The sequence below is a fragment of the Spodoptera frugiperda genome, chromosome 4 (assembly GCF_023101765.2).
Source record: "Spodoptera frugiperda isolate SF20-4 chromosome 4, AGI-APGP_CSIRO_Sfru_2.0, whole genome shotgun sequence".
Classification (NCBI taxonomy): domain Eukaryota; kingdom Metazoa; phylum Arthropoda; class Insecta; order Lepidoptera; family Noctuidae; genus Spodoptera; species Spodoptera frugiperda.
The window spans coordinates 11,291,646-11,316,749 of NC_064215.1; the positions used below are offsets into that span (position 1 = coordinate 11,291,646).

At 34.7% G+C, this 25,104-nt stretch overlaps 2 protein-coding genes across 4 annotated transcripts in view; one reads left to right on the plus strand and one right to left on the minus strand.

Moving 5' to 3' along the window:
* The window catches only part of LOC118272343 (pre-mRNA-splicing factor ATP-dependent RNA helicase PRP16), a 114,888-nt gene extending 112,647 nt beyond the window's left edge, over positions 1-2,241 (minus strand). The window contains exons 1-4 of one of the 2 annotated variants that reach the window (XM_050693258.1): positions 1,755-2,241; positions 1,029-1,328; positions 303-512; positions 11-105 (exon numbers count right to left, since the gene is read on the minus strand). In XM_050693258.1, the coding sequence (XP_050549215.1) occupies positions 11-105; positions 303-512; positions 1,029-1,328; positions 1,755-2,086 (937 nt within the window). In that variant the 5' untranslated portion in view covers positions 2,087-2,241. The remainder of the gene's footprint in view (positions 1-10; positions 106-302; positions 513-1,028; positions 1,329-1,754) is intronic. The other variant, XM_050693257.1, reaches the window with a different exon arrangement.
* Positions 2,242-3,862: 1,621 nt separating this feature from the next.
* LOC118272456 (adenylate cyclase type 2) overlaps positions 3,863-25,104 on the plus strand; it is a 210,907-nt gene continuing 189,665 nt past the window's right edge. Inside the window, exon 1 of one of the 2 annotated variants that reach the window (XM_050693261.1) lies at positions 3,863-4,192. In XM_050693261.1, the coding sequence (XP_050549218.1) occupies positions 4,144-4,192 (49 nt within the window). In that variant the 5' untranslated portion in view covers positions 3,863-4,143. The remainder of the gene's footprint in view (positions 4,193-25,104) is intronic. The other variant, XM_050693259.1, reaches the window with a different exon arrangement.

Consider the following 25,104-nt stretch of genomic DNA (forward strand, 5'->3'; position numbering starts at 1 on the left):
TATTATTTACCTTCACCCATATTGTACCAAGCTCGGTCCAGTTTCTTCTCAGCCTCCTCCCACTCAGGGTCATCAATATCCACACCACGCCTTGAACTGGCGAATCTGGAAAAAATTACAAATTACTTAAAATAAACAGAACACTATTACAAGATTCATTCTCACATCCAGAAACTTAAGGACAACCTATATTATTAACTAACAACAATAACGACTAACAACCAATCTATTATTTCATATCTTCAAAGTCTAATTTCACATAAGTGTACACTTTAAACTTATAATAAAAACATTAAACATACTTATGAGGTGAAGCTCTCGGTGTATTCTCATACAATCTTCCTTTATAATCCCTCAGTGGCTTTCCACTCCTCTCACTCCTCTGTGACCGGTCACCACCGTCCCGAGTCAGTGGAGTTGGGAAGTCCCAACTAGATTTGCGCAGTGGAGCCTTAGGGTCATCGTCATCATCATCCCAGGCTGTCTTGTCAGTTGGTTTTAGGACCTTCATGCTGAAAAGATAAGGTTCATATTTGCATGACATTTATAAGAAGAAGTCAGTATTTTTAAGAAATGAGAAATAATTGTCATTAATATCACATTTAAAGGTCATATAGCTTAATTTCTAAAGGGTTGAGTATGGTTTTAATATTTGTTCACAATTCTAAGTGTAGTATACTTATTAATTGAGCAGTTGCTGATATCTGCCCATAAAGACATGCTCAATCTAATAAGAATCATGTAAAACTAGGAAAAAAATTTGCAATGCAATAATGCACTTTGTGTCAAGTATAAAATTTTGTATAGGGTTTTAATACAACCGCTTTAGTATGTTACAATTGTTATTGATAAACACCTAGTACACTTAACCTATCATATGCTATAAGAATGACATTTGTTCTTGTAGAATGTTCCGTGCTGAAATGTGGATAGACATAAGACAAAATGTGTTTTCTATTGAATCTCATATACAGACAGACAAGAGGTCGACCATTTTAGTAATAAAACACTAATCAATATACACCTACCTAGGAGTCCGAGGTTCATCTTTAAACCTAGGTTCATAACTACTTCTCCTAGAACTTTCCCCTCTCCTCTCACTATCTCTATAACTCCGTTCCGAGTCTCTTCCATCTCTCCGTCTATCTTTATCACGGTCTCTGTCCCTCCTATCATCTCTCCGGTCATCCCTCCTACGATCACGATCACAGTCCCTCCTGTCGTAACGATACCGGTAGTAACGATCATCCTCATCGTCTTTAGACCGTGATTTCTTCTCTTCTTGTGTCGAATGATGTACTCCTTTTTCTTTTGCTTCCTTTTCTCTTCTATAAACAAAGTTATACATAGATTAGTTTTACCTGTTGCATGTATGACCTTGGCAAATGTACTGTTTTATGGGCCGAAGTTTGTGCATAAGATACTCAACGAGTCAGTTAGCTGGCTTGCATTGTACTACTCAATTTGGTTTTTCAATTTCAAATTTATTTAAATATTTTATGTCTAGTAAAAATTGCACAATATTTATCTTTGAAATCTTACTCTGAAGAGACTTTAAAGATTTTAAGATAATTTTAGAAATAAACGTTGGGAGCAAAGCAAAGTCAATCATATTAATGTGATTATGGACTACTACCTTCGATTCTGGACCGTTAAATTGGTCATTGACCGTAAGAACTAAAATTGCTTTCAGTTGTTACCACTGAAAACAAAACAACAGCTTAAAAACTATGTTAATAAACAACTTTTCTTACTTCTGCAGCCTTTCAAGCATGCGTTCTCGTGCTTGTTCTGATATACCACCCGTGTAAGTAGGTGTTTCTTCATTATGCTTCCTGTATTTACGTTCTTTCGAACTACTGGCTTCAGATTTACTGTCTTCACCATCATCCTCGTTCGTATCGTCCTGGAACGATATTAGGCGGTTCTGCTTGCGTTTGGCTGCTGCCAGCTTATCTAGCCCTAACAACGAAGGCTTGGCAAACTGAAATTCCGCCGGAGGATCCTTCTTTTTAATAATAAGCCCGCCCGGAGCATCCCCAGAAGATCCCGCCAAACGATGCAAGTTTTCATCCTCTTCTGACATTGTTAACCCACTTATCACTTACTAACACTTATTCCTTAACTTATATAATTGATTATTTAATACTTATTTAGGTTATTAACTGGTTATTTATCAAGTAAATAAATTACAAAAACATTGCGCTCGCGTGAATCGAGTTTTTGACATTAATGACAATTTGACAGATCAGGTGAGAAAAGTTTGACAGTGACAGTTCGAATGTGGTAAGAGCTAAAAAAACAACTATGCGTTCCATTTTAACAATTTTAAGTATATAAAACTTTTTTTTCTTTGATTTGTAATTATTAATTTTAATGAATCTTTTAGACATATTTGGATTTTAAATAAAATGTTTTAAACAATCCTTTGTCACGTATCAATTATTTCGATTCCAAGGTCAATTACCCAAGGACACCAAGGTTTTTCAGCAATAAATAGCAGGGATACCGTAACGGAGCTTGGTGTGTACAGAAGTGTTCCCTTCAATTGGGGTAACCTATAACTACAGTAAAATAAATTTAATGTCGAATCTTATGTGGCATATATTATAGCTGCCAGTTTTCCAACTACTGTGTCTACTGTGCATTATATTTAGGTACTTGACACTTTTGAGTACTGAAAAAGTGTCATATTAAATAAATTAGGCACATCTGCCTATCCATTCAGAGATCAGAATGTGAAATGTTATTTTATGTTACTCTCTATTTTATACATATCTGAAACAATAAAGAACAAATCCAGCTTCATGGACACAAATATTTATTCAAACCCGGAGCATTCCATATGCAACAATATTCAAGAGCTGCCAGCATTTCTCCAAGATTAAGGAAGGCAAAGTTGCAAGCGAACACGTCGCCCCATTAAATATTTCACAATCACTAGAAATACGTCTCAGTGAAGGATTTATATTGAAACAGTTTCTTGGTGGCGCACTTCGACTTGTTGAATCAATTCCCAGATGAACGTACGAAGTCTATAACAAACAAATACATACTTTAAACTGTGATCCGGAATTATTCTGAAAAAGTGCACTGCCAAGAACAACTTTAATATAAATTCCTATCTATATTGTTGATGTAAAGACTACAAAGTAGATATGGTTAGTACAATATTGCGGAAGACACAACGGGTTACCGGGGCTCCGGTTCGAAGGAAGGAATTTTTAGTCAGTAAGAGTCTGACACTCTCTCTTGCCTCAATCAAGGTGGAAGTAGTAATGGGATGATTTTCATAAAAGTACAATTTACAAGTAAAGTATAAATAGTTCAGTAAGGTTTCACTGTGTTACTTAAATTCATAAAATAGACAATAAAGAATTTATTCCGTAAGGTGAAGGCCCTAAACTAATTTCTTTTATACATTTTATTACACGGCAAAACAAGCCTTGTTTCACGGCAGCGTTGTTTCACGGCAGGTTTTTGTGAGACCTTGATATTACTCCGGTCACTGTCGAGTTCTCGCGATAATTGTATTTTTAGGTATCTAACAAAAACTGTTAGATAAACATACAAAAAGTTAAATAAAACTTTGTAACACCCTTAACCATTTAATTTTCAATTATGAAAAATTAATTTTATTCTTATTTCGTAATAATTATTAGCGGCCTGAAAACCTTCACATTACAATGGATAGTACTGATGTCATTGAAATGAATAAGATATGGCCTCAAGTGTTATTTACATTACAATTTATTAATAAAAAATCTGATACACAAACAACCGCTAAAGTAGGTATTTTCCGCAAATTATTCTTGCTTTATAAATCTTTCAATTTGTTCCATCTACCAAAATAGAACAGTTTGTGATCATCTCTTGAGGCATAGGGACGTGTATGCCAAGACTAAAAAAATCGGTTACTGGCGGGAAAGTTTTACGCGCGAACTTACTTTATTTTATAAACATTTTTGACAGTTTTATTTTTAATAAAATAAAATTATACTTAAATAAACAGAAGTGTTTATGGATATTCTTATTATTTTTGTTGGTGTAATGAAAGAAAAATCATTAAATTACGTGTGACAAGTTGGTTTATATTAAAATTGTTTTGGATTTCATGAGTGTTGTGTCTGTGTTTTAAAAAATATGGCTGATGTGGAGAATACCGGCGGGAAAGACGCCATTAAAGAAGATGGTAAGTTGTCTATCGGATTAATTTTGTAATTTATTATAATATTAAAATAGAAAAAAATGTCTAAATAATAATTCATTCTAGATTCCAACGAATAGAAGACAGTTATTGTTATTTATATATACTTACCTACATACTACATAGTCTAAACAATAATAACATATTTATTTTTAATACTAGGTAAACTTTAAAAAAAATATTGAGTACATTTTTTTTGTCACCCTGTTTTCGTCGTTGTCGTTGTTACATTTTTTTTCAATGTTCTGATTATGATTTAATTATAAATAATAATGATATATGTTTGTACTATACATAGATACTTATTACCTACATAAATATGTAAATATTTATTTAATTTAGTACCTATCCATTGAAGTCAATAATAGCCAACTTGTTTACAGGTCTTTATTTTTTTCCTTTTCTGTGCTTATTATGTTATTTACTGTAGGTAAGCCATTTCGCAAATAGGTCCGTCATCTGTCAATTTGCAATTTACATAATTTTCAAATTACCTACCACAAAACCTTTTGTTGTTTCCATGAACGTATTGTTTTTAATTCTGTCCTTTGTTTGAATTCAAAGGTACTGTATTAATATTAATAGAAGGCACTATCAACACTTTTAGTTTTATTTATGGTGTTAATGATCCCATTATGAATGGAAGTATTTTGAGTACGTAATGTGCCCATTAAAATACCTAATTAGAATCATATAGGTAATAACTTCGTGTGTATGCTTCATCATTATCAGCCTATTTCCTACCTCTACCTAGAAGATAAAGGATATCTAATAGCTTGTAACTGAGGTCAATCTCAAAGGTTCCTTTTTTGTTAAACGTTGCCCCACACTAGGATTTTCTCCTCTCCTGTGTCGTGGGTGCGTTTACAAACATATAATTTACCTAGACCCGAAACAACAATTTGTGGATCATACGTAGTTGCTCCGTGCGGGAATCGAACCCACTACACGGTGTGCGCCAACCGTGCAGTCGTTGTTATATCCAGCCAATGTTTGGTATTTTACAAATATCATAATTTTATCCAGTTTAAGGAAATGTGCATCTTCATTTTAGTATACGTAATGTACTCTAACCCTAACAGGTTTTCTACGTCAAAAGTAATTAGATCGGCCCCCCGAACTACCCATTTTCTTTCCCGAACTTTAATTTTATTTGAAAAACAAACCAGATTTACAATATTCATTAAGATTTCTCTATTACCCGAAATAAAATCACTTAAAAAGTTTATTTACAACAAAAACAAATTAGCATTAACAAACAGAATCATTAATAGATCTATTATATTAGAATATTTTAGCATGGCAACATTGTGTTGAATCTTAATTTGAATTTAAGGAGCGCGGCATTGAATCAGTCGGCCAATTGTTCAGGATAATTGAGTTTATGGTTTCTTAGTACTATTTTACTTATTTGAATCTTAATGTATTATGTAAATAACTGTGAAGTGCTTTATGTAATACCCTGGATTAATTTGGGACAAAATGATTTTGTTGTTTCTTATTTATTGCTATAAATAAGAAAGTATGTACTTAAACTGTTGTAATGGCTTAGTAGACTAGATCTGTAGCCTTAGTACGAATTAGCTTTACGTTTAATAATCGAAACGAGAGCGCGTTCGGGGCTCTGATTTTTTGATTTATTCGAGCCGGCCAATCAGAGCGCCGAGCGCGTTCTTATTTCGTTTTCGTTCAACTAAAGCAAACTTAAGGGTACAGTAATGTTCTTCTTTGAATTAAAGTAATCAAAATCTTAATGTGATCTTTTGTTAGGGAATAAAGTGTCCTATAAATATCAGTGTCAGTTTGATGCTGGATAATACCAAAATAGAGAACAATGACACTACCCACACCAAATTTTATCAACAAATCCAAAAAGGCTACTTTGGTTTATTTAATTGTGTATAATGTAAATTAGGACTGAAGATTTTTTCCTCTCGTATTGCCTGGCTCGGATATCAAAACCAAAGTAAGATACTTACCTACTTTTTTTTGAAAAGGGGAAAATTATCTACGGCGCATTCCAATAACCTACCTATCGGTAGATTTGCCTACCAGAGGTAGAATTTTGACATAAGCTCCATACAAAATGTGTCAAAATTCTACCTCTGGTAGGCAAATTTACCGATAGGTAGGTTATTGGAATGCGCCGTAGATAATTTTCCCCTTCCTACTCCTGCTTTTCGAGCCGGAGTCTCGGTAAACCCTAGGTAGTCCGCAGCTCCGAAAATGTCTACCTAGGTTTATTTATTACTAGCTACTTCCGCGCGGTTTCACCAGCTCTGCTTGGCTCCTATTGGTCATAGCGTGATGTTTTATAGCCTATAGCCTTCCTCGATAAATGCACTATTCAATACAAAAAGAATTATTCTAATCGGAACAGTAGTTCTGGAGATTAGCGCGTTCAAACAAACAAACTCTTCAGCTTTATAATATTAGTATAGATGTGTGTGATGTAAATTTCAACTGAAGAATTTTCCTCTCGTATTGCCTGGCTCTGAAATCAAACCCAAAGTACTTACTAATGACTCGCTCAATGACAAGATAACAACAACAAAACTTCAGGTAAATATAACTATTTTTATCAACATGAACTGTTTTTCCGTAAGATATTTACAAATACTGACTTTATATGAAGCGTAGCAAGGTTCAATGCTGAACGACGACCTTTAGCTATGTGTTGATGGCAAGTGGTACTAGGATTGAGTAATGAGTAAGTATATAAATGTAGTAGAATTACAAAATTTCAGGTGAGATTTTTAAATGAAACGTTGAACACGTCAGCACTATCGCCTTGTCGCGTAGAAAATGTTGGGTAGGGCTCTAATATCAGTGTCTAGGTGTTTTCATGGTTATAGGTATTCCATGAAGACATAGGCCGCGAAAATAACGTACCTATGCCATAAAAAAGTACCTAGTTGTTTTGTTTATTACTTAATTATAATTAAATACGTTTAATAGTGGCTTAAGATTAGGTACTGCATGACGCAAGATAATCTACTACTGAAAAACACCATTAAAAAAATTCAAATAGTAATCTGAGAAAACATCTTTTATATGAACTGATTCTGAAATCCCATAAAATTAAATCATCAGATACTCCAAAGATTAAATAGAATGCAGAAAATTCTTCGTAGAAACGTGTTCCTTGTAGGTAACAACATTCCTCGTTCATACCACGGTAAATAAGCGCTTTGAAGCATATAAGTTAGGTAAATAGACGTAGATCAAAGGCGAAGATGTGACTGGAGAAACTCTTATGTGTTTATACTGTATACTTGTACTTTTAGCTTTAGGTACTTGGTTAAATTTCACATCACTACATACTGGGGGAAAATCATCCAATGACTTCACTCACGTCACTCGGAGGGAGTGTCACTCTTACCGACTAAAAAGCACTCCGTTCCCACTCCTGCTGTTCAAGCCGGAGCCTCGGTAACTCGCTAGGTAGTCCGCAACTCCGGAGGTAGTCCGCGCCGGACCGGACTACGTTCTTTGATTGAATGTTTGTCCGTCAATCACGCTGAAACTACTGAACGGATTTTGATGAACTTTTGCAAACAGATAGGGTATGAGCTGACTTGGGTGATAGGACTTTTTAACCCACGAGAACGGAGGCGACGCCGCTGGCAGAAGCTAGTAATTACAATAATAAATACCAAATTGAATAAATATTATGAAACATGGGAACAATCGTTAAAACATTGAGTAATTACTTATATACATATAAGACTTGTTACAAACGTGAGATTTGACGCAGCTGACACGTATCCTTAATTATTATTAAACACGGTTACACAAAACCAGTTTACCATGGTCTCCCTTTGTATGATCTTTCCGCACATTCGACGGTCAGTTTATAATGGTTTTGTATAGCTTGATGTGTCGCCGTTTCAGTACAGAAACTTGTACCTCCACAAAATATGTAATTAATCGCATAATTTTGAAGTAATTTGAATGTATTTTGCGTAAAGGTGAACGTATGTTTTTCATAATAGGGAATTTTATTAAAGTTTGTGAGCTGGGCTATTTATAGGACACTTTAAATATCATTGCCGTTTAAAATATTTTTTGGGTGCAAAGAAGTGTCTTACATGTGATCGGTTATTCATTCAAGGAGAAAATCCTAGTATAGTATCAATACTACAATATTATTTTGTAGCAAAAAAATGTTTTACTATTTCGATTCTGCTGGGCTTTGCAGTTGAAATAATTATTAAAAGTAGAAGCAAAAAGCATCAGTAAGGACATCAACACACATGTGCGTTAACAACAATGTATACAAAAAAATAAAAGATTTCATAGAAAAACATATTCGCAAATACAGTCGACATAAAATACAGAAATAACATATCCTTCAAAAACAACAATGACAAATAAAAAAGCAAACAAAAAAAAGACAGAAAACCATCATTATTTCTAGAACATTCATTCGTGTCAAATTAAAATAGCCCACGTACATTCATGGTGGTCTGATTTCAAAGCTTCTCACACAATAGTTACTTGTCATAATTTAATTCTGTACGCAGCACCTACCGACTGGATCACACCACTTTACGTAAATTAATATGATCCTGGCAGTGATCCAACTGTCACTATGATCTATTGTTGCTACTTCCAGCGATATTTTGATATGATTTAATAAGCTATTAATTTGGTAATTTAGGGAGAATTGCATTAAATTTTATGTTGGATATGTTTTTGGTTGAAAGGGCTATTGATACTTAGATAGTTACTGTGTTCAAATTATTCTATTCGTATATTCGCAACTCCGTATGACATGTATCAAAACAGAAAATAAACGGTGAGTTTTTTTCGGTTATTCTGTAAATCAGATCGGAGACGAATCTCACAAAGCAAAAATAATTAAACTTAGAGATGCCTAAGGATTTAAAGTACCTACCTAATTAACTTTTTAGTTAATCACGGTATTCAGCCTATTGCGCGTCTGCGCACTTTGCTCATGATGAAGAGTCCCTCTGTAAGTAACTCGAAACTAGTAGAGCTTTTCTCCATTAATATACGTGAGTAAACCGTGATTAATTTAGTAAGTTGTTTTAAAATACTTGTTGAAACTACTTAAATCAACTGATTTACTATACGACTAGTAAATTAAAAGACTAACATTTCCTCTATCGATCGCTCAATCTGAAAAATATTAATCTAGTAGATTAATGAGTAATATTGAACTATTTAATACTACAGTATGCAAACAAACAAGCATTACGTCTTGATCTGTTTATATGTTTTGATCTAATACAAATTCTCCTTGGAATATAAATCCCGTTGATTGGCCGTAATCGTGAATTTCTCATTGTGTGGCCATTCTTGATGAGTTGTGGGCACCTATTACTCATTTTCCTGAATGATGTTAAACAGATGCCCTGACTGTAATGTGTGAGGTTCATAGTTTGTTCTACTCGTATTTTATAAATGAACTTTTATAACGTTTGTGGTGTGTATATTCTATAGATTCATTTTAAGTTTAGTTTGCATGCGGTAAAGGTTGTCTTAGGTTCGATTTACAGTTAAGGCGAATGATCGAGGCATACATCAAACCGTACCTGGAGCTGCGGACTGCCTAGCGGGTCACCTAGGCTCCAGCTCAAAAAGGAGGAGTAGGAATAGGAAGGTTTTTAGTCAGTAAGAGTCTGAAACTCTGTCTCGCGTCGCTCAAGGCAAGAGAATCTATTGGATGATTTTCCTTATTAGCTAAAAGATACATCAAACCGTACAGGGGCCTTAGTTCGAGTTTGCTTTAGGATTTAGTTTTTTGAATAAGATCGAAACGACAGCGCGTTCGGCAATTTGATTGGTTCGTCCATTGGCCATCATCCAATCACGATCTAGTTAAACGTAAATCAAACTTGTACTAAGTCAAAGTCCCTTGAAATACTTACTGCGTTTATTACACATCAACAATAATTATGATTTCACAGCTAACATTTGGCAGTCCGCTATATCTACATAATTACGGTATATATTGAAATAGTCCAGTGAATAAAATGTTTTCCATTCAGATGACAGCTGTCGCGTGAATATTTTTTGTTGGCAAATTGATAATCGGAATTTTCTAGCCACTATCATTTTAAAGTGTTCTGCTAAGTAATAAGAATTATCGTTTTTTTTCTTAAGAGGAGATGCCCTTTTTGTAATTTTACTGCACTACAATTTTCTTCTATGTAGGTAGGTAACGTTTTATTATAAGGGTCGGTTCATATCTGACGTAAAATACGTCGAGCGTATCATCAGTTGCACTAACATATCATCGGTTGAGTGTGAACGGTCAAGTGTTTTTATATACATTTGTATGTCCTGGTGTTACGTGACCGATAATACACAACGCATGTTCCATCAGATATAAATCGACCCTAAGTCATGTAAATACAGCGAAACCTTGTTGTGAGACATCAAGGGACCTGCAAATTGGTATCACTTATAGAGGTATTCCACTAACCCAGTGTCTCAGATAACTAGGTATAAATAAAAAATTGTCTCATTTACAGAGGGTTCCATTAATAGAGATAAGATTATAGGTTATTACAGATAGTAATTTGTTACAGATGGGTATTAGCCTTTATAACACATTTCATTCTTACCGATCTTCAAGACATTGGTTTTAGTAAAGACATAGGCTGTATGTATATGTCTTTAACTCTAAAGGTCGATTTATACTAGCGTAGAGTCGAAGCGCATCGAAGCGTCTATCCAAAATTGCACATAATAAATTGAAACTTAACTCCACAGTGTAAGGGTCAATTTATACTAGCGCAGAGTCGAAGCGTTGTTCGCGCGCAGACGCGCGAATTCTGACGAATGCGCGCGCCTTTTTAAAATCTCAGATATAATGTGTGCGTTACGCTGTATTTGTTATATTCAGTTTTGGAAAGATGCTTCGATGCGCTTCGACTCTGCGCTAATATAAATTGACCCTAAGAAACAATAAGGATTCCTTGTCTTTGAATTAAGTACTGTAATCTATTTTCAAGAACATTCCAGAATTTCCGTATCGTAAATATAGCTTCCTTTTTACTGCGTCACCGTCTAACTGAAATCAGAAATCTATTGATATACGTTCAATGAAATAGCTAGCTGACGTTTACAGTATCCGCCCGCATAAATTTCCTTTATAACGAGTCATACAGGAATAGTTTGCTGGTTAAAAATAAATTGTCTTGTTGCTGTCCAGTACCTACCTTTCAGTAATGTTTTTGGGTATTTTTTTATGGAATAGGTTGCAAACGAGCAAACGATGGTAAACGATCAGCGCCGCCCATGGACACCCACAACACCAGAGGAGTACTATGTTCTTTATACTTATTTTTACGAATTTAAGTTTTCTGTTCTACATAGTTAATTAATATTTATAACACCCAGGATAGTTGTACAGTTACAGAACTAACTTTAAACCGTTTTAGATTCTAAACCATGACTGTACTATAATAGAAGTTCTAAATCAAAAGGCAGTTAATACTTTAAGCAGTATCTATGAAATATGTAAGACAATGAAATTCACAAGTAATTTAATTTGATGATAATTAACTTTCTTAGAGTTAATGAACTCGTTAAGCGATTGTTTACTAGAAATTGTTTACATCGTACAAATTCATAATTATTACTGCTTTGACTTTGAGTTTTCAAGGACTGACGTTTCGTTGCAGAAAACAAAGTAAAATATTTAATTAATAAAAAGAAAGGATCTGATTAAATATATCGTGAAGATGACTTGATTACTTCTTTGGTAGTATCGTCACGGTCAAGCAGGAAATCGGACGAATCCGGGAATCTTAATATTCCTAAAACACGAAATAGCTCTATTTTTTAGGTTTTTACGGAAGTTCCATTACTTTAGGCTTAAGATGCCCGGTTTGAAAACCTATGGCAAAGTGCCAATGTAACTTTTCCAAGTTATATGTACTTTCTAAGCATATTTAGACACCACTCACTAATGGTGAAGTTATATTATGATTTGACTAGAATTTCCAAGCTATCCTCTTAAAACATTGTACCAAAATCGTGCCAGTAATTTATGAGTTGGAAGCGAACAAACGATAATGTTTCAATTCAATTAATATTACTATAGAAATGTACGGGATGGTGGGCGGATGCATTCGCCTTGAGAATATTTAGTCTGTGGTATATTACAGTGTATGTATATTATTTATGAAAATTATGCGGCTGCAAAAGTAAATAATCTGTGGCCGTGAATTTCTATTTGTTTATTTATTTTAAAATTTTATTGCGATACTCGAAAGTACTATCGATAGAAGTGGTTTTTTTTATATCGAAGAAATAAATATTTTGGTTTTAGGAAATGTAGGAGTTCCTCTTGTTTTTGATAAAATTATTTCTAATTTTTGTTTGCATAATATGGTAATTGATGTTAAATTGACTGCACGGTAAAATAAATAATGGAGACGGTTGGTGCGGTGGCTGGGCAACCGACTGCCGCGCAACGTGTAGCGGGTTCGATTTCTGCACGGAGCAACTCTTTGTGCGATCTATAAATTGTTTTTTCAGGTCTGGGTGTCATATACTACTTACGTGAATATGTTTGTAAACGCACCACCGACATTGGAGAAAACACTAGTGTGAGGCAACGTTCAAAAATAAATATGAAAGGATCCTGATTGGTTGAGCTCTCTGTTTTTACCCATCCACATAAGAGAAAGGTGTGAGTTTGTGTGCGTATTGAAGTTGAAAATATATTGAAGGAACATAAAAATTTCGATTACATAGTTCAATGAGCTTATTTTCGCAAATTCACAACCTCAATGTCTGCACTTGTCTTCGCAAAAAGATAATAAAATCCATATCAGTATATTATAAGCCTTGTTGAAGTTTTTACAACGTGCAAATGAACTATAAAAGCTCAATGTGGAGTTTACACCTATCGACATTGCAGACAGATACTTCAATCTAATTTTTATGTTTAGAATTACATTTTGATCGTCTTTTTATAATGCACTATATACTTATTATTATTCCAGTACATACCTATTATAGATACACTGTCTATAGCAATTCAATTTTTTTTAAAACGTTCATCCAGTACCTACACTATCAACATCAGCTACCTGGAACCAACCCCTGTTTTTTTTTTTTGAGGGCGGAAAAAGCATCCAGTGACTTCTCCCGCCTTGGTGAGGCGGGAGGGAGTGTCAGACTCTTACTGACTAAAAACCACCCCGTTCCTACTCCTGCTTTTCGAACCGGAGCCCCGGTAAACCCTGTCCGCAGCTCCGGATCAGGCATCAGCCCTACTGGGCCCCATCTGTGGTGGTCTGATGGCTCTTTGAGGCGCGCGCGGAACGCAACGCGCCGCACGCACGGGTCTGGTTCTGTTCGGGCGGTGAACTACCCTTGCTCGCCGACCGCAGCACGCACTTACGGTGGCCGGAGATCGTCTCGCGAGCCGGAGGCCCTAAAGATGAAATTTTTACAAAAGCGCATTTCAAAATTGACATTGTCCTCCAGACCGCTATTAAAATCCATATCATGACATTTTTCACTGCAAATAACACGGGTGTACGTTACAAGAATAACAACGTTCCAAGTTCAAATCTCGGTGACATTTGGCGTTGCGCCAGCGCATACGCGTGGCTGGACTCGCGCTAATATACCGGTAAATGGGAACGGTAAAAATTTTATGTAGCGTGCCGTATAAAAATACTAATGGGGTGATAGCCAGTACCTATGGTGTTTTTTATGGGTTTCCATGGTGTATGTTAGGATTGGGTTTCATGGGGAATGGGTGGGATGATGTTGGTAGGTAGACATGTGGTGTGGTTGTTTTGATTAAGTTTTTATATTTAGTCAATTGTCAGTCGCTGGATTTTATTGTTTCAGATTATACCAAATTGATTTCTTATGTTTAAAATATACGAGGTAAGGTCATCAAAAGACTTGCAAACCAATCTCTGTTTGTCTAGACAAAAACTAATGCTTGACTACAATCCCACCTGATGGTAAGTATGGTAATTGCACATAAACTGTTTTACAACTGGCTGAATAAAACCATTTAATATTAAATGCATATTAAGCAATGACCACATTCAAAAATAAAAGTTGCACATCATATAAATCGCTGGCTTCAACAGTATTCTCTAACAAAGATATATTCATATTCTTTACAAATCCCACGCTGATCTCAATGTAACATATCTGTGAGAACAAAATTGCACTTTTGAATATAAAAATATCGATATCTCTCGAGGTTTGATGCCAATTTGTAATACTATGTTAGATAGGAGCTTCGGTTGCATATAAAGAGGTCACAGCTCCCTGGACACTCATAGATCCGAAATTATTAGATCTACATCGTTTGAATTTGAACATTCTTTTAAAGTTACTTTACGAGTTTAGGTACAAGTATGTGTTGTTGGATAATATTACATCATATTCATGATTTTTATTTTATAAGTAAGATTTTCATTTATAATTGCCCCGCACTAGGATTTTCAACTATGTCGTAGGTACGTTGTACAAACATACAAGTGCACATTCACATACCACCCAGACCCGAAACAACAATTTGTGGATCACACAAAGATTTGCTCCGCTGTCTTGCTGCTACTGAAATCCTATTCAAACAGTGACAGTGACTGAGTTAGTAAGCCGAAAAGATTGAATTAATAATGAAAAGTTTAAAGATTTGGATACCGTATATACATATACATTTCGATACGGTATATTGAAATGTTTTACAATTTGATCAAGATTTGAAACTACTTAGTAGCAACAAATCTTAAATGTCATCTCATGGTAATGTTTGCATTTTTCTATATTCAGTGAAGGTTAAATCTCTGAAAAAGAATTGTAAAAATTTTCATTGCTGTTTGCCTTATCTTCACTGCACAATAAAATATTATTATCATCCTCTATGAGATTGCCAGACTATAAAAATGTCTCGGGTTTTGACTAGTTTTATTTCTTAAGCTGGTTAAAGTTAAAAGGTCTTGGAACTAATAAAAAGTAGAAGGGAATTCAAACTTAGGAGGTTATGGTCAGTACAACCACAAGCAAGTATGTCTCGTTTAATATTTTTATGTTCCTATACTTATTCTATAGCAAATACTATGGTTTTTATTATAACTATCGTGAGATATACCAATTTAAATAAAAGCACGGTTTGATAAAAAAAAAAAACGTAAAAAGAAAATCAAGGTATGCGCACGCTGCTCATGATGAAGAGTCCCTGTGTGCCTCGAAACTAATAGAGCTTTTCTTCATTAACATACGTGAGTCAACTGGTCCTCTACGAACCGTTCATCCCTTCATTTTGCTCGACCAGATTTATATCATGAATTGTCTATACTCGTACATCATTCTTCTTGCAATTTCTATAATCTCCTTCTTGATCATTTCAGTCAGAAGACCACAAGACGTTCCACTATTGAACAATACCATCCAGATCCCCCAACTGGAAGTTGCAAGCGACCTCCAACCAAATCTTCCTCTTGCTTCCTAGTGCTATTAACAATGACTCGACAAAACTGACTTGTCTTACATTAAAACTGAACTCATTCAAAGAATGAACGAATGAATGAATAGAAGGATTGCAGTACCAATCTGCGCGTCCGTTTCCTTGTTAACCGAATGAGAAATTGTTTTATAATTCGAACATTGTAGCATTGAATATGAATGTCAAGTCTGGCTTCAATTGGCTGCAAATGTACGAGTAAGAAAATTGTGCGTGCACGCATCTTGTTCAACAACTTATTATCAACTTATTATTTATGTTTGGAATATGCTCTGCCATTACCTATTGATGTTTATCCTAATTTGGTAATGTTTCTCAACGTTGTGTTGAGAATAATGGATTTAAATGGTACATAATAGACAAACCTATCATTAGATTGTGAAACTCAATATATCTTATTTTTCAAAAACTTATGATCTCCTGGCGTGAGCAACAAATACTTACGAATGGCGAAAAGTGGGTGTAAAGCTATATACAGTTGGGAATCAGCAGTCGTGATATTATCGATATTAATATGGCTACGTAATAATGCGCATTTATTACGAATATAACAATAAACATATCCGTGTATTTGAGTACTTCGAATAATTTCCTGACACTGCGACACGATTAACTATAATAAATGTTGTTCCAAACTATTAGCACATGCCGTGACAAATTCCGTGTGCCATATTTATGTTTACATGTCTTTAAACATGTGCTAAATAGTCGTAATATTTAATATATAACCTGTGTACTCATCAATCTTTCAGACGTACACAAATGCGCATTATAAGTAGGTACAATCGACAAAGTTGGCGGTTGACCATCATTAGGCGATATTCACATACACTCCGCGTGAGCATCCATAGGGAAAACAGCGAGTTTGCCTCAGAATTTTGTTCAAACAGTGTCCTGCACACTTTGCCGATACATGTGTTTTAGCTACTTATGCATCTAATATTTTAAGTACTTATGATAAATCGTAATCTATACTTTTCGCCATTTATATTAAGGTGAATCTAATGTGGTTAGTTATATCTAATGCCAAACAGTAGACAGCATTTTAGATTTGCCCATTCGCAGGAAAACAACACAAACGTGTTGTGTATTAACCTCTTGTTTGCCGGTATAAGAGACACAATAGAAAATACATTGCCTCTCTGTAGGTCTACATTTCGGCACACTATGGGGTAAAGTGTTAAGCGCGCCAAAACGAATCGAAACTTCAACACCACACCACGCTTCACATCGTCATCACGCCGCCACACTCCACGATTCACATTATACCTATTATACAACGTGTAACAAAAAGGGGGTATACATACATATCAATTGCACGGTTTCTAGATAGCATAACAAACGATACGGGAAGGGTTTTTTGAACTCATGTTTTCATGGTACCAAGTTATGAATTTTTCAAATCGCGCCGACGCGTGAATCAACATTAGGTAGACAGGTACAAGGCAGATTGACAGAAGAAATGTTTCGTAATATTAGCGAGTGATCCCTGTAGTGTTATGACACGTTTGTATGATTTGAAATCAAGAACTATGCGATACCAAGTATTTTCTACAATTTTTTTTTAAAACGTATTAGCTGAAACTTTGTTTAGAGATTCTATTCAACGTGTATTCATCAGGGCTTCTTGACGTATATGGGTATTTTGTTACAAGTTGTATATGATTGAAACTCGAAGATCGAAACTAAAACAGCTAGTTCTATACGAGTCACATTTGCAAAATAAGTTTCCTTGTCAAAACTTAGATCTGCAAGTCGTCCAATCTATTGTAAATGTTTAGATCACAGATATAGTAATGCTGTTTGTATAACTCAATGCAATTTCGAAGTCCTTCACCGTACGATCCAAGTCTCAAGGGATGTCTGTCGGGCCAGACCCAATTTCGGAAGGCAGGCCATAAAATGTATTCAGCGGCCGCGGCCATTTTGATGAACCTTGTGTTTCCAATGTGATTCATATTGTCTGTCTATTATAATTTGCTTACATTTTACGATTGTGTCTGAGTTGAGAGTCTTCTTTGGGATAAACACATTAAAAGTGCTGTATTAATTTCTATAAGTAATGCACTGAAGATCAATCTAGACCATGTTTTCCAATAAAAATCACGGTTTAATCACGTGTAAAAAATTATGGAGAAAAGCTCTACTAGTTTTGATTGACAGTAGATGATGAAGAGTCCTGATTTTTAGTTAATTTAGTATGTCTCCCGATATTTATTATAAAAAAATGTTTTCCACTTTTCTCTGTTCAACGTCAGTTCTATTTTTTAGAAGACATAATAGTTCAGCAGTTTCTATGGCGGACTTAGTGCCTTAAGACATTTTCTAACAGTGAACCATAGGTTAGTGCAGAGAAATGATATCTGCTATCTTACTTGAATATCACCGAAATTATGTACTTACACCGAAACATGACTTTATCATTACTGACAGCTCAAACATAAATTCTAGTCTAATTGAAGTGTTGCCGTCTAGGTAACAGACTAATAGACAGTGCTAGGTCTAGACTGATATTTTAATTAGCTGTCTCATAGACTGAAGTATTTATTATGTGATGCCCGTTATTTAGTTAAATTAAACCCCGAGCTGCTAACTGCCTCGTGAGTTACCGGGGCTCCGGCTCGAAATACAGTAGTAGGAATGGGGTGGTTTTTAGTCAGTAAGAGTCTGACACTCCCTCTCGCCTCGCCCAAGGCGGGAGAAGTCATTAGATGATTTTCCCCCTCAAAAAAAAGGGTGAGTTTTCACAGAATGATGAATGCGCAGAGTTCAGCGGAACTGAGCCGTGTAAATAGGTAGGTGTTTCCACTAAAGCTGTGCAGAGACGAGCAATGCAGACCTGAGCTGTGTAGCTGGGTGAAGTGACGCCGAGCGGAGTCGAACGGTTCTGAGTGGAGCCGAATGGAACCAGTCCAGTAGTGGACTATCACGCGCTACTGATATTGATATTGAAATATCATACAATTTCAACATATCATACATACAAAGATTTAAGATATTCCTGATCGAAGTATTTCAGCACCTACGAATATTTACTAAAGAAACAATTCCGATTATTTTCCCAATAACTCTCGGCAATGACTGATACACTAGAGTTTGTTTATTTTCATACACAAATTCAATATGTTGTTGTGAATTCTTCTCTAATTTTAAAATTGTATCGTTTTTGAAGGTCGTTTCCACAATGTTGGTATTTGTAATGTTTTGTTTGAGCCCATTGTGGTACTTTTCGGGTATTTTTATCAATTCATTGCTACTCATCAACGGTACTCATCACTAGAATTGCGCAGAAGTATGCATAGCTACAACGCCTTACATTTTTGTAGCTTTTCCTTTCCTGTACTTTTTGCCACCAACAAATAATATTACTATAGGTACACAAGAATTTTAGTACTGTTTAACAAATTATCAACGAACCATAATTAATTAATAGGTACATTCTAATCACCATTCATTTTTATAATTACCACTTTTTAAAAGGTTCAGGTTTATCATAGAGCACTGTTGTATATGTCGTTTCTTACTACAGACGACAATCTCAGAATGTGCGTGTTAAATGAATTGAACACTACTGTTACTACCTGGTTTTTAGGTATACTTATCTAATGTTATATAATCATCATCCTCGTTGACCTTGAAGTACCTAACCAGTGTTTAGTTCTACCAAACACGAAGTACCAAGAAATGAAGTATTTTCCTGTTCCAAAATTCTTAGTAATAATTCATAGTATGAAGGTTGGATTTGTGCTACGAATTCATCACTTATTGTAGTATTTCCTATATTATGAGAATAACTCGTCATAATATAAAAAGCTAAAAGTATATTTTATTACACCTATGTACCTACTGGGTATAGATATAGTTAGTAGTCATGTATCTTGTTTTTTTTTAATCTTCTCTGCCCTTTTATTTCATATTTCTCTCATCTGAAGTTATTTGGAGACGGCCAAATTAGTATGATGCTGTTATGTCGTGATTTATGAGTTAAACAACAGATGATACGTTCAATGTATTTTACGTCAGATATGAACCGACCCTAAACTATGGAAAATAAAAAGTCATAATATAAAATAGTTTAGTTAGGTCAGTGTTATTATGATATTGCGTATCTAGCTAATGACAATGAAGCATGTTGACAAGTATTTCCACTATTGCAACTAGACATTTCTTTTATATTTTTGGCACATGCAAACATTAACTAAACTGAAGGATGACGGACGAAAATTGTCACAACAATTAAAGCTGTCTTCGTGATTTATGAGTAGAAAGATTTACATGCAAAATACATACAGTAGTAACACAAACATTTTCAAGGAAGATGTTTTTTACTTGCAGGAAGTTAGTACAATATCTACATATTATGAACAAGTTCTTTTACTGGCATTGGTGGAAAAAAAAATCTTTTGTATGTAGAGGATGATTTGAAAGGACAAGAAATTGTCAGAAACTGTAATAAAATAGGGATGATGACGGGGTATGAAAATTTAAAATCTGTTTCTTCCGTTAGTTAGGTAATGAAAAAATATTAGACACGTATTATTTTATTTTTTCAATATAAGCTAACGATATTTAGATAAAACGAATCAAATTTTAGGAGTGCAAACAAATACGCCATTTCTACGTCTAAAATGTACATAGAAGTCACGTTACGTGACATTCCAAATCATCATATTATTATCTTCAAAAGTATTTGTTTCTGTAAGAAAGTAAAAAATACGTGTCTAATATTTTAAAATAATCAACAAGACGGATTCATATACCCTATTAGCATTGCGTTATGCCATAAAACACCTGCCCACAAATAAATCAAAATAAATATTCTCCTAATTAATTTAGTCACATCCCGTATAACTTACTCATACTATATCCAAAATAACTCCCAAATATTATGAGACCTTGTTTCAACCTCGATCATGACCTATTTATATCAAAGTCCTCCGTTACTCTCAGATCTCACGACATTTTCTACAATGTCACGGCTATTACGTCACTTAAACGGGTGTTGCTAGTATAAAAAAACATTCGATCTATTTTTCACGCTGGCAAAACCGTTGTGGTGTTAATTAAAAATATAAATTTATTACTCATTAGGGATATGCTAAATATAATATGTTGTTTGTAACTGTTTTAAAAACATATTTTTTATGACAGTTTAAAATGTGGCGTAACTTTTGTTGAAATGTATTTCCTTCATAAAATACATTGATATTGGAGTGTTTTTGACAGGATTATTAATACTATGGTTGTTTTTACAAGCTTTACCTACGGCTGCGCCTGTGCGGTAGGAAGAGCATAAGTACCTAGTAATGCTTTATAAGTTTTTTTTAAGAGCTAAGCTGGTAAACGGGTATACAGGTCACCTGATGGTAAGCAATAGAATTTGAGGATTTTTGGGGATTCGGGGATTGGGGACCGGGGTAATTTGGCCTCCGCACAAAACACAAAGCAAGTAAGTTGTTTCATGTCGACTTTCTGTAAGGCCACTAAGTCTGGCCGAACCGGCCCATTCACTTCGCCGCCTTCTTCACTTAGTTGGTGCTTACTACGACAAATTCCTCTGTCTTTAATTACTAAGCCAAAACAAAGATGTATGCCAATATTTCAACTACTGTATATGGTAGTGGAAATATTAACATACACCATCGCTACAATATTGTAGTTGTTTAAACAGAAATTAGTTTTAATTTTGGTTAGGGATTCAGTTAGTAATATCATAATATATATCAAAATCCATTTCGTAAGTGATAAATCATACAAATTACAAATTGATTTTATATCTAATGGTCTACAGTAGTGAAATCGAAAGGAAGTGCTTATTATTTTCTCATTATTTTAAAAGTAGCTTCCTTTTAATGATGTGTGGCTAACGTACGATAATACTTTTATAATTAGGATTTATGTTGGTAATAATATGAATCACTGGTGATAACTGGGTTAATAGTCTGCTATCCTTAAAAATAAAAATCACTAAGTATTTATATTCTATGTACCATTGTTGTTATTTATTTAACACTTTATATACAAAACGAACATAGGCGGGCTTATTGGTGAATGGCATTCTTTACCAGCCAACTAATGTAAGGTGGTACCGAGAAGTGTTATCAAGGTTTAAAGAGAAGTACGTACCTAGTTATTTTATATCTTCCTTGAAGTGAAAAACCCATGAATTTTTTTTTGCTTTATATGACTAAAGAAAAAAGTACGCGTATAATATTTTTTCATTTCATATTTGACGTACTAAATAGATTTTTAATTTTCATACCCCGTCATCATCCTTATTCTCTTAGAAAAGCAACCAAATATCAAAATCTTATCTATGGCACTTACAGTCATTCAAATCTCTTAAAACATCTGTTATTAGTCATGAGACACACAGAACAAATTATTATCAATATATTTTTTTGATATCGTTATAATGAAACAGCACCTGGTGTTAATAAATCACCGTGAATGTTCTACTGTCGATATCAATCATATCGACTGTTTTGGATTACACCACATCCCTATAAGTTGGGCATTCCATGTATTACGTGTATATCACTCGTAATTATACATAATATGTTAGATATTGTTAGTATCAGAAATTGCTTTTATGTATGTTTTTAAGAGGGGAAATCATCCAATGACTTTTCTCGCCTTGGGTGAGGTGAGAGGGAAACGAATGTCAAAATCTTTATAAACAAGGTTTGGTTTCCTTGGTTTCCTTGGTTTCCTTCTGGTTTCCTTTTAAAAGTGAGTGTTTTTCCACCAGGGATGTGCTATCCTACGTTATGCAATAAAATTAATTGGTACACATAGCTTAGCACTGGTGGAAACAGACTCAGCTAAGCTATGTTTCGTATATGGAATGATGCGTGCTATGGTTCGCTTCTCTACTATTGATACATCGCATACTCGAGCTGCGCATCTTCCTCGCACAGCTACTTTGCGGTGACGCATCTTACTTGCACAGCTTCATAGCTTAGTATCAGTGGAAACAGTCACATAGTTTCACAGCTTAGCTATACATATCCGTAGCATAGCACATCTGTGGTGGAAAAGCACTCTTAACCGAAAGTAATTATCAAAAATTGTATAAGAATGGTGTGTTAAAAATAAATATGCCTACAACAATTATAAAAATGTAACATTTCAATTAGTCGCAGTAATGTTCTAATTAACGAGGCGCGTGACTGTGTGTACGTAACACTAATGTATGTTTGTACGTATGTATGTAATTACACATAGCTTTTAATATATGGGTATGGATGGATACTAATTTATTCATGCTGTGTTATGCAAAGCTATGGTGGTACTTAGTTCCTACGCTATAATATTATGTTCTTTATACAGGACTTCAAACTTTTGACATAGAGATTAGGACACACAATTGGATAATTTTATTGTGAAAATCAACACAGTATTTTTTCTATGTGATGGCGATCCCACAAGACGTTGGACATCAACCAATAAAATAATGAGTCAAAAAAGAAAAATAAAACTATTCATCATATTATATTTCTACAATTCATATAGACTTAACGGTTAGGTTTGTCTATCTTCTTTACGTTTGCAACAGACGATCACAAATCCACATTTACATAGATACAAATAGGTTCAGGCCTGTCTCCCTTGGGGGTAGGCAGAAAATGGAACACCAATTGCTACGAAACTTACACACTTTTTTCGCTTCATTATCAGTCATCAGTTTTTTCATGTATGCTCGTCGGTTTATAAATCCACATTTTACTATTATTACTCGGATTTTCTCAGCAATAAACTTTGCATCCACGAAATATACTTAAGTAGTGTAAATAAACATATTTTACCACACATCCCCTTATAAATTCTACTTACATTTTATTACAGTGAATTACCAAGTCAGAAATCATGTTATAAATCCTTTTACCTTTTATATTTAACTGGCTTTTAGCCTCGTATAGTAAAAGAAAGTATACATATATCACAAATAGTCCCTTAATTTATCTACAGACAATAAAATTAATTTTAATAGCCTCTCACCCTAGAATAGGAGGCAAACGAACAGACCGATCACCATATGGTAGGTAACCATCGGCGCCCAGGCACAAAACCAAAGGAGTAACAAGTGCGTTGTTAATATGAAAGAAAGACAAACAAACTAAGTCTTGTATCTATATACTTTAGTAAGGATTTTTTGTGACATTTTTTTATTGTCGGTAAACGAACAGATTCCCACCCAAAAGCGTTACAAGTACGTTGCCGGCCTTTTAGGGATTAAGAATTTAAAGGTTGTTGGAGATTTCTGGGATTGGGAAGATTGAGAAGTAAGGACTCCGGTAATCTCACCTTTTCTGTGAGATTGTGGTATCACTCCGGTCGAGCCGATCCAATCGTGCCGAAGCATGGCTCTCCCAAACTTATAAGACTAATATAGACTAATGTAATAATAATAAAGACATGTAGACTAATATATTCATCAAGCTACCTCAATTTGTGTTTCTCAAAATAATGTTTATCATATTCTAAGTAGGTGAGTAGGTAATTTCTTCGATTCCATGAAATACCTTCAATGTGTTCATTTTATGAGAATTCCTAACTATGATACAAATAGATGGTTGATGATGATTTTGAATAGACAGCTAATCAATGGATATGATTTAGATGATAAGCAATTGTCGACTGTAATGATACGAGTCCTACTTTAGTCCATTCAAGCTGATTTATAGAATTCATGTTCTAAGAAACCATTTTGCCCATTTGCTAATTTATAGGATTCATGTTCTAACAAAGCCGATTTTTCTCGAAACAATAATTTTTTCTCTCAGTAGTGTTGGATACAAAACCCTACACCCACACTAAGATTTTATCCTATGATTTTATCCTATGTCGTAGGTGCCTTAAAAAACAAACATACAAGTTGTTTACCATACACATGAAGCCAGACGTCCCCGACACAACAATTTGTGAACATAGTTGCGCCTCGCGGGAATCGAGCCCGCTACACGATGTGCGTGACCGCGCCAACAATACAACAACCATAAATGAATAGACCTAGGAATCTTACCTCTTCCTTCTGTAGTTACCCCTAGGACTAATTAGATCACATAGTATTGTAGTTTCACCTTAAAAAAGGCATGACGTTATTCAATGTGACCCTTTGCGAGTTGTGAAAGTTACCATAGACAATGAAGCCAGACGTCCACTAATAACAAGATGGCCGCCGGGAATTTTACGACTTCCCAAATGTTTATGGTAGCAATTACTTTTTGCACGAGATTGATATTTGTCTACGAAATTAATTAGGCGTCTTTTGATTAGGTGTGATGTAATTGGCCTAGTCTTTGTTTCCATGGGCTGAATGGCTGAATCCTTAGTGTGATCCTGAATTATATTAAGTCCATTATAATAAACGATGTTTTTAATAGTTAGGGTCAAGCTGTATTTGGCAGAAATTGTC